The 10,961-nt window shown below is 41.0% G+C and overlaps 1 protein-coding gene across 2 annotated transcripts; it reads right to left on the minus strand.

Moving 5' to 3' along the window:
* Positions 1 to 57: 57 nt before the first annotated feature.
* Positions 58 to 5,048, minus strand: LOC121531768 (microtubule-associated proteins 1A/1B light chain 3B). Of its 2 annotated transcripts, XM_041837204.2 has the most exons (5): positions 4,964 to 5,048; positions 4,793 to 4,876; positions 1,784 to 1,839; positions 1,185 to 1,291; positions 58 to 969 (listed from the first exon to the last, which is right to left on the minus strand). In XM_041837204.2, exons 2-5 carry the CDS (start codon positions 4,830 to 4,832, stop codon positions 795 to 797), a joined length of 378 nt encoding a protein of 125 aa, XP_041693138.1. In that variant the 5' UTR covers positions 4,833 to 4,876; positions 4,964 to 5,048; the 3' UTR covers positions 58 to 794. The 2 variants fall into 2 exon arrangements, with proteins under 2 accessions (XP_041693138.1, XP_041693137.1); XM_041837203.2 differs by having other exon boundaries at positions 4,793 to 5,031.
* Positions 5,049 to 10,961: the final 5,913 nt, after the last annotated feature.

The following is a 10,961-nucleotide window of genomic DNA, read 5'->3' on the forward strand; positions in this document are numbered from 1 at the left end:
GTAGAGCATGGCGCTTGCAACGCCAGGGTTGTGGGTTCGTTTCCCACGTGGGGCCAGTATGAAAATGTATGCACTCACTAACTGTAAGTCGCTCTGGATAAGAGCATCTGCCAAATTACTAAAATGTAAATTGTTTGAGTCTTGTGGGAGCGAACTCAACCTGAGCTGGCAATCATCTCTGCTATACTCATCCATTCTATACACCAAACATAACTATTGAATCTCTTTTCTTAAACACATGGCTGGATGTACGGGGAGAGGTTCTGAGTAATGGATGTACGGGGAGTGGTTTTGAGTAATGGATGTACGGGGAGGGGTTTTGAGTAATGGATGTACGGGGAGAGGTTTTGAGTAATGGATGTACGGGGAGAGGTTTTGAGTAATGGATGTACGGGGAGAGGTTTTGAGTAATGGATGTACGGGGAGAGATTTTGAGTAATGGATGTACGGGGAGAGATTTTGAGTAATGGATGTACGGGGAGAGGTTTTGAGTAATGGATGTACGGGGAGGGGTTTTGAGTAATGGATGTACGGGGAGGGGTTTTGAGTAATGGATGTACGGGGAGGGGTTTTGAGTAATGGGTAGGGGGCAGAGTATGAGAAGGTGCAGGACATAGCTTTTAATATCTATAAGGGGCCCGTAAGGGCATGGGAGAAGAGGTCTGTCTGGTTCCTATTGTCTTGGCTAAGGTTGTAAGCAAGGGTTCGAGGGAAGGCAGGGGGGATCGATCTGTATTTAGGAACGAAGGATCAGGGAGGGAGGGGGTGGTATCATTGTCCGAGCACTGGTACTGTTACTGGGGGGCCACGGTTCCGAAGGTCTCCTGCGAGGCGTACACCATGTAGAGGAAGCCATCGTCGTCCTTCTCGCGATCGTACACCTCAGCGATGGCTGCCGACACGGAGACCATGCTGTGGCCGTTCACCAGCAGGAAGAAGGCCTGGTTGGAGTTCAGCTGGAGGCGCCTCCTAGTGGGGCAAGCATACAGACAGATAGTTTAGCACATAATATCCTCACTTACACAGATAGACAGAGAGTAGATAGTGTATCAGATCCTCACATTTGTATTATTATTTATAAGATCAACTAAGTAAATTTGCTTTAGTGATTAAATTACTGATAAATTGATGTCAGTAAATACAGAGAAGTTAATAGACGATAATGTAACATCCTGAAGGAGTACCTGATGATTTTGATCAGTTCACTCATGTTGACATGGTCAGGAACCAGGAACTTGGTTTTATCCAGGATGGGCAGCTGTTTTTCTCCCTTGTATCTCTCGATGATGACCTGAAAAGAAGCAGAGGAAATGTCTTATACCAAGACACAGCTAGTGTTAGTCAGAGAGGGGGGGGGGGGGCAATACCAAGACACAGCTAGTATTAGTCAGAGGGGGAGGGGCATTACTCAGCACTTTGTGACCCCTGGAGAGACAAAGGAAAGGCTCAGGAAGCAGTCATGTACTGTAAATGAGGCTCTGTTAGGCTCTCAGTGTCTTTGTGTGTGTGTGTGTGTGTGTGTGTGTACATCTGGGTGGAGGAGGGGAGAGAGGCAGCAGATGGAAGGTTAGAGCGATATTCAATCTGCTATGTGGTCTGCTTGGGTCCTGACACATGGCTAACACAGAGACAGTTCCACACCCTTCTACCTATTATTCATGAGAATAACCGCTAGGGAGGATACCTTCAGTGTGTGGAGGGAAGCAAGGGTGGGTCTGTATTGAGGAATATTTTTTGTTCATGTATACTTTAGAATTGTTGTGGCAATAGATGTGATACTAACCGGGATCTTGTTGGGGTGCTGCTCTCGAATCAGTCTCACATCATCTACTCTCTGCTCTGTGGACACAAGGAAGAGAGAACAGGTGAGATGACAAATCAATGGGAAAATATATGGTAGCATGTTATCTCAAACCTCCTATGTTTCTAGACAATACAATCAGTGCAGCAAACCACCAGGTGCTGAATCAACTCAGACCCTAAACGAAACAGTAAGTGAACATTATCGGCACTAATCCAGCCCAGCTGAACTTTGCACCTCCGTGACCATTTGCAACAAGGCCAAAACTACTGTTTCCATGGCACCAGATAACGCCTTGGGCCCCTTTGTTTACACTCAAAAACTGGTCTGGGTTAGTTCTGACAGAAGAAACAACAATAACACAAATGCCTGGAAGGATGAACTGCCTGATCCCAATTACTCCACTAAAATGTTCATATTGTTGCCTTTCTCCCGAGTGGCGCAGTGGTCTAAGGCACTGCATCGCAGTGCTAGCTGTGCCACTAGAGATCCTGGTTCGAATCCAGGCTCTGTCGTAGCCGGCCGCGACCGGGAGACCCATGGGGCGGCGCACAATTGGCCCAGCGTCGTCCAGGGTAGGGGAGGGAATGGCCGGCAGGGATGTTGCTCAGTTGGTAGAGCATGGCGTTTGCAACGCCAGGGTTGTGGCTTCGATTCCCATGGGGGGCCAGTATGAAAAAATAAAATAATAATGTATGCACTCACTAACTGTAAGTCGCTCTGGATAAGAGTGTCTGCTAAATTACTCAAATGTAAATGTTTCTATCCAGAAATACACTAGAGAAACAGATGCTTACAGTACTGATTGTTCACTTTGCTCTTAAGTAAATCCAACAGACTTAAAGTGATAGTTCAGACAAATTGTTATTTCAGATGAGTAAAGGCTTTTGTTCCACATTTACCTCTGTAATGAGTTAACCTCTTAAACTCTGACGCCCTCTGGTGGCATTTTCTAAACAACGCTTAATATTGTTTACTACCCTCATAAAGTACATTTCTGTTTCAAAACGATAAGTCCTACAAACACATGCTTAGGAAAGGGGGGATACCTAGTCAGTTGCACAACCAAAATGTGTCTTCCACATTTAACCTAACCCCTCTGAATCAAAGAGCTGCGGGGGGCTGCCTTAATCGACATCCACGTCATAGGAGCCTGGAGAGCAGTTGTTGTTGGGGGTTAACTGCCTTGCTCAATGGCAGAATGGCAGCTTACTGGCCTTTCAGTTACTGGCCCAACGCTCTTTACCGCCAGGCTACCTGCCACCCCACTGTTAGAACTGCTTAGTATTGTTGGAAAGAACTGTGGGATTCTGATAAAGGTGTCAGAAACAATGTGACTACTACAGAGCCTGAGATACAGCAGGCCAATAACCCCTGCAATATACTGTTTTTTATTTGTTTTACATTCGGGGAGGGGGAATAAGAGATTTGAATGTCTAGGTCTGAAATAAAATATGTCACAAATTACTGTTCCAAGGGGATTTTATGTCAGATTAAATGTCAGACCTTATGACATTGTCAGCAGTAAGATTTGAGTTCAATTTCCAAAACGACAAGGTCTGCAGCTTTCAAATGATAAGTAACTTTTCAATTATTATAAATACTTGCAGTTTAACAGGTTAAATGCCAGAGCAGTTAGAGAAACAAGGAAGCTCTGGCTACCTCTGGGCTACCAGCCAGTGTACCAATATGTTGCTCAACATTTGGAATGAAATATAACAGAAGGAAAATAAAAAGCTTGTTTACATCCATCTCTATTTTCACAAACCCTGTTAAAAAAAGTTATTACGAAAGTGGACACATTTCACGTCTGTAGCCTCTATAAGCATAGATCTAGCCTACTCATGACTTCATAGCCACATATTTTGGCATAGCTGGTCAACTCTACACACTATGTGAACGTAACTTAACTTTTTAGATTTCACTTTCCAATCCATAGATGTACGTTATGTATAACTACAATAATAACCAATGTAATAACTACATCATCCCCTGTGGTAACTACTGCAGTGTAAAATAGTTGCATTTTACAGCAACATTGTAACTGGTAAGATGTTTATGTTCTTCATAAACACTGCACGTGTTCAGTCAGTGCTCTCATTCTCACGTGGTGATATTGCGCAAATGTTCTGTTTGGACACGGCCACATGGAAACGTTGAAGACTGACGTTTGGTCTGAATTGTTTTGAAGAAATGTTCTATGACATCAGATACTTTATATAGCCTAGGCCTTATGCAGCGCCTGGCATTTGTACAGGCACTGAGGCAGCAGTAATTTACAGTGACGACAAATTGGCCAAATTCAAAGAAATAGGAAACCTTCGTAGCCAATGCAGGAAATGGTAACTAACCGATATTTTGGCTACATGGCTTTTATCGCCAAAGAGCTGACTTTCGCGAAGTCTACAAGTAAACAAGGGGCCTTATCGCAGACGCAAAAATGTATCGACACAAAGGCCTATTGGCAGAAACCGAAGTTAACACGACAATTAATATTTGGATTGTTATCTAGGTCTAGGCCTACATGATAAAGTCTCAGAGGTTACAGACATTTGTTTTTGTCCCTTTCCTCTAGGCCTTCCTTTAACCTACGCAATACGTCCCATCCCCCAATCATGCAGCGCACTTTACTGCTTTTCGAGAAGAGTAATATAGGCTACTTGTTGTTTTTTAACATCTCTGTCACAAACAAGCTGAGCATAAGATAATCCATTTAACGTTTTGCTGCCACTCGCTCACACTTTACAGAGACATACATTATATGCTACAGCATATAAACTAAACACAACAACACCATATTTGCAATCCGTCTGATCTGATTAACTATTCAGACACTAGGCCTGGCCTACTAGGGGAAATTGGGAAACCATCTGTTCTCCAAATAAAAGCTGACACTGAAATAAGAAGCCACTAAATTTGATAATAATCGAAATAATCTATACAATTAGACAACTTCAATGATAAAACCTGCTTTACTAATAGGCTACATACCAAATGTCCTCCTTTGTTTGAATGTCTTCTCTGAAGGCATATTTCACGCAGGTCAAACCGTTTTGTAAACGAGGCAAAAGATCCCTGTATGAATTGAAAATATATTTCAACGTAGTTCATATAAATTTTTGGCAGATCAAAGCCCAGCTTTTTGTAATAATAAGAAGTTACTTGAGTCCTCTGATGTTGTGCTATGCCTTCCTTGCTGATTGCTGCGGAGTCTATAGCGAAACAAAACAGTCAGCTGATACTTGACGTCACTGAGAGAGCGAGAGAGAGAGAGAGGAAGTAGTAATGTTTAGTGTAATTTTTGTATTGTTTATTTAACTTTTGTTTATTATCTACTTCACATGCTTTGGCAATGTTAACATATGTTTTCCATACCAATAAAGCCCTTAAATTGAAATATAACATTTTTTATTGAAATGTATCGCCAACAAAATTAGGTGGAAACTAGGCTGCACTTCCTAACATCCAGCCAAATTAATGACATTTGACCATGACCATATTAGAGACACATATTTCCCTTAGATTACACAGACCCACAAATAATTCGAAAATAAATCCAATTTTGATAAACTCCCATATCTATAGAGTCAAACCGTACCACAGTGTGCCATCACAGCAGCAAGATGTGTGATCTGTTGCCACAAGAAAAGGGCAACCAGTGAAGAACAAACACCATTGTAAATACAACCCATATTTATTTATTTTCCCTTTTGTATTTTAACTATTTGCACATCGCTACAACACTGTATATATAGATAATATGACATTTGAAATGTCTTTATTCTTTTGGAACTTTTGTGAGTGTAATATTTACTGTTAACTTTTTATTGTTTATTTCACTTTTGTCTATCCGTTTCACTTGCTTTGGCAATGTAAACATATATTTCCCATGCCAATAAAGCCCATTGAATTGAATTGAGAGAGATTATCCTGGTCAGGCCTGGGGTGAGTATTCAGACAACCTAGCTAACGAACAATTTCACTCAAATTTGGCCTACTGACATTATTAGACCAGGCCTACTTTATTTTAAACAAACATGTTTGATAAACTAATGATTTATTACTTGTTATAAACATATAGGGGGCCTATAATGTCTTATTGTAATATGTAATATGTTTGTAATATATTAAACATTTAAATACCATTTTTTCAACAGACTGAAAACGTATTTTATTTAGACAGCACAGTTATGGATGTAGTAAATAATCAAAGTAAATAAACTTCTGCAGTGAGTGAGTCACTACGTAAAAATGTGCCACACAGATAGACAAGCCGGTTGTCTCAGTCTCACCCTTCATGTACACTAGCATACGGTGCCACGCGGTGAAACACCGCTTCCTATTCATTTTCACGTCATACTATTATTATATGTTGTGTGAGATTACCAGCCCCTGCACACCTTAGGTACTGTACTTGAGGGAACTGGATAGATATAAACAATATGGCAAAAACGTTTTAGGGGCCCTAGGACCTAGGAGGTAGGAGGTAGGGATTCTTTCTGGACATGGACTACATTCAGATTCTCCACCATTCTCCCTGAAGTATGAATTTGCTCAGGGACCACCACCCCTTCTGCCATTTTCTTACAGCAGTCTATTCCTTTATATCCAGGAGGGGGAGTGAATAAGCTGGATACAGCAGGTTTAATAGTAGAGGACCAATACCACAGCCTGAATGGTATTAGTGGCATAAAGGTCTATGATATCAGAAAATACAGAAATAAAATGAATAACAAGGATCCGCTTTTCCAGCCCGCAACCTCAAACCCTTCTTCCTGTGCCGTTTACCATTGTTCTTGTATTGTTACCAGTGGCAACCCCTCATTCAGGGCAGGTTGGGCAGAGCCCCACCTGTTTTGAGCCCCACCTTTCTAGCTAAAAATAATATGCCTGTTTTGCATGTTATTTTGGCATTAATACGTGTCACATATCAGTTTGCAAACAATGTAAAACATTTTTTTATTTTTTATAAGTGAGTAAGTTAATGAGTGAGAGGGTAGAGGTTGGTAATGTTCTCTAGTTGCGCCATGATTGGCTCAGTGTTCTGTCACTCATGGGGACACTACGTCAACGCCAAATCTAAGGGTAGAGCTTGAAAATTCAAGCCCCTTGGGTGCTGCCATATAGTTACATTAGAAGTGCCCATCCAAGAAGGCTCAAGGTCATAAACATTACACAACAAGTTGGAAATTGCAAATTCAACAATGAGTGGTTTGGAAGGAATCAGTGGCTAACTGCAAGCCTTGCAAAGCAATCACTAGCCTGCTATTCAGTAAAGTGGGTGTGTGGTCCGAAGTCTGGGATTAAGGGTCTCTTTTCAGAGCTTAAAAGGATAAACATTCAACATTGGCCATGGTGTCAATCCAGCATGACTTCTGCCGCGCTCAAAACAACTGGAAACTCAGAACTGGGAAATCTGATTTCAGTGAGTTCAAGACAACTGGGACCTCGGAATAAAACGAGCTCCGACTGGGAAAATACGTTTTGAAGGGTCATCCAACTCAGAATCGCAAGTCGGGAACTTGGGCCTCTTTCCAGAGCTCCGACCTGAAGATCAGTGACGTCATCATGATTCAACCTTGTTTTTTTTCAGAATTCCCAGTTGTCTTGAAAGCACCATTAATCCAGAGAATGCCAGACTTTGATGATAAAGTTTGATGACAGAATTTGCCCACGAAGGACCTCCGTGCCACTTTCCGGTTCAAGTGAGCACAGCACAACAAGGTGAATCCAAAAATGTCTTGTATGCTGCTGCATAAATGATGTAATATACCAGGGATATATGTATACTGTAGCTAAGAAAGTAATACTAAGTGTATGTTGTGTAGTAAGCTGTTAGTAGCCCATGTGCCTCACCCTAATAATTTGGTCCCGTTTCCCCTTCTAATTTCGCCTACTGTTCTGACTTGGTGGTGCACATGTAGCCTATAGCCTGTTTTAGAGAAATGTAATCATCGAATATTGTAAGAGCTTTCATTGTCTGCTTATATGCCCCCTTTATTTATCCTACGGTTCTGACTTGGTGTACAGGGAGAATATTGTAAGAACGGCCCATGTTCTGAATTCTGTCGCTGTACATTTCAAAAGCGCTGAACAAATAGTTATATTGACTACGTCCGTCCTAGCTCGCTCATTAATGTTTTAATCGAAATTACAGATTGCCTCTTATCCTCTCGTCGTCCCCTTATGCCATAGTTTGTACATCTCAATTGTCAGTAGAAACCACATTTGTTTAAGCAAGTCAGCTATGTCAGCTATGTTTTTTTTAAAGGCAGTAAATGAGGCTGAATGAACTGTTTTGCTGCCTGACAAGGCTCCGCTGATAGCCAGGTGTAGCAGTGGTAAGGTGTTGGGACTGCTGTTGGGACTCTGTTGTTGGGACAGCTTTATGTGGGCCCTAACAGTGTGTGGGCACCGTTTGTCACTGTTATAGTGCAACTAATGTATTGTTTAGTGATGTGTTGTGTTGTGTAGTGGGTTTGCTGGCATGCATCCACCAAGATTTACATGCTAAAATCGCCACTGATTGTTACCCCTCTATTACATGTGTGGTGCAGACCTGGGTTTAAATTCATGCTTTTTAAAAGTATTTGTACTTTAAATACTTATTTTTCTGTGTATTTGAGTATTTTCAAATAAAGTGGCTGAATCAACTACTTCTATTTGAATTATTTGAAGGTATTTTCAAATAATTTCCTATTAATACTATTTAAAACTATTTTCAAATACTTGTTTCCAAATACATTCCGAATACCCCCAGGACCAAACAGACCTGGGTTTAAATGCATGGGACTGGAGAATTTAAATATTTGTATTTTAAGAAGAAGAAAATAATACTCTGTGTATTGAGTACATGCCAATACTTTTCAAGTATATTTCCAAGTATATTTCCAAATACATTTTCAAATATTCAACTAGGTGTATTTTCATAGAAAAAATAACCAAACTTACTTCGAAATATGTGTGAAAGTAATTAAAAAAATAAGTTAAATAGTATTTGGACCCAGGTCTGGTGTGGTGTATTACCCTGAAACAAGGGTCCTGTGTGACTTAGTTGGTAGAGCATGGTGCTTGCAATGCTAGGGTTGTGGGTTCGATTCCCATGGGGGACCAGTATGAAATGTATGTAACTTGCTCTGGATAAGAGCGTCTGCTTAATGACTGAAATTAAGGGGTGTCTTCATTGAACAATATTTTCATGATGAGTAACTATGACCATACTGTTACCATGTTATTAGCCTACTGCTTTATTCTGTGCTACAGATATGTCATTTACATTCAGGACTTCTTGTATATACACATCTTACAAATTGCACTGTGCACACATTTCATGGGGGTTCTATTGATAGTAGCACTGGAAGGTACACTACATGACCATAAGTATGTGGCGGTGATCTTTACACCACTCCAGCCGACGCTTGGCATTGCGCATGGTGATCTTAGGCTTGTGTGCGGCTGCTCGGCCATGGAAACCCATTTCATGAAGCTCCCGACGAACAGTTATCGTGCTGACGGTCCTTCTAGAGGCTGTTTGGAACTCAGTAGCGAGTGTTGCAACCAAGAACATACCATTTTTACATGCTACGCGCTTCAGTACTCGGCTGTCCCATTTTCTGTGAGCTTGTGTGGCCTACCACTAGCGGCTGAGCCGTTGTTGCTCCTAGACATTTCCACTTCACAATAACAGCACTTACTTTTTACCGGGACAGCTCTAGAAGGGCAGACATTTGACGAACTGACTTGTTGGAAAGGTGGCATCCTATGACAGTGCCACGTTGAAAGTCACTGAGCTCTTCAGTAAGGCCATTCTACTGCCAATGTTTGTCTATGGAAATTGCATGGCTGTGTGCTCGACTTTATACACCTCTCAGCAACAGGTCTGGCTGAAACAGCCGAATCCACTAATTTGAAGGGGTGTCCACATATTTTTGTATATATAGTGTATTTGGAAATGGGGCCAAAGTTGATAGTGCAGCTTCTGTTTTTGAGCTGCAGGTGGCGCTCTCTGATAACCCCTGACTGCCACTCATCCTGCAGATTAAGATGTTTTGTGGAGCCAGTCGACAGTTTTATGACTACATCCTCTAAACCAGGAGTGTCAAACATAGCCTTCGGTCCAATCCTACCCATGGGTGGTAAAAATGGGGACAAAATCAATATACTTTAATTTGACTAAAACCAAATCGGAACTGTGTAGAAATGAAAATGGACCTACATTCAAACAGTTTATTAACTGTGTCCAGCTCGCTAATATTCACCTAACTGAAAGCTAGAGCATTGGAAAATCAGGGAGCATTGGAAAATTCCAAAATGGATTAATAGAGAATTCTGACAGTGAGGAAATATAACACATTTTCAGTGCGACCCTCCGGACCTTGTTGAAGACCGAATACAGCCCCTGGGGCAAAATTTCTTGTGATTAATTCATTTTACCTTTATTTCACCAGGTAAGGTTGATTAATCTGGGGAGTATTGCAAGGAAAGGAGTGAGACAGAGGTAACGACTACCTACTGTTACTAGGGGCAGATTTTTTTCATTTGACCCTTTTTACCCTGAAAAGATGATCGAGGACACATTTATAACTATGATCTGTGTAGTAGGCCTATTGAAGGGGAGTGAGAGTAGCTTTTACAAAAGTAGCTTTAAGTTGTAGGCCTACTTTTGATTACTGTAGACTGCACCCTGATCTGATTTGCAAATCTACTATAAATATCAATAATTATTTTATATAAAATAGTCTTATTAAAATAATATCATCATGCTACTACTATTTTCTCTTGAAACATATGGTCTGTCCACTAGAAATTCATGGAAAACTCATGGACAAAATTAATACTATGTATGAATAAAAAATGTTAAGAAGTTATTCAAGTATAAAGTACAAAATTACCATAGATTACCTGTTAATTACCAACATTACTGAAGATTCCGGTAACTTTGGTAAATTACCAGTAGCTTTGCAACCCTAATTTGCAAACAGCAAACCCCTGTTTCAAATCAGTCTCCCTTTAATTAAATGAATCATTATAGGCCTTACCCTGCTCTTGCTCACCAGCTGTTGCTAGTTTCTATATAAAGCAGCCTGAAGCTTGTTACTGGGTATGAGGATCAGCCTGCCTGCCACTATCTCCTTCTAGGTCACAGTAACAACCTAAATAA

This window comes from Coregonus clupeaformis, chromosome 19 (genome assembly GCF_020615455.1).
Source record: "Coregonus clupeaformis isolate EN_2021a chromosome 19, ASM2061545v1, whole genome shotgun sequence".
NCBI classification, from domain to species: domain Eukaryota; kingdom Metazoa; phylum Chordata; class Actinopteri; order Salmoniformes; family Salmonidae; genus Coregonus; species Coregonus clupeaformis.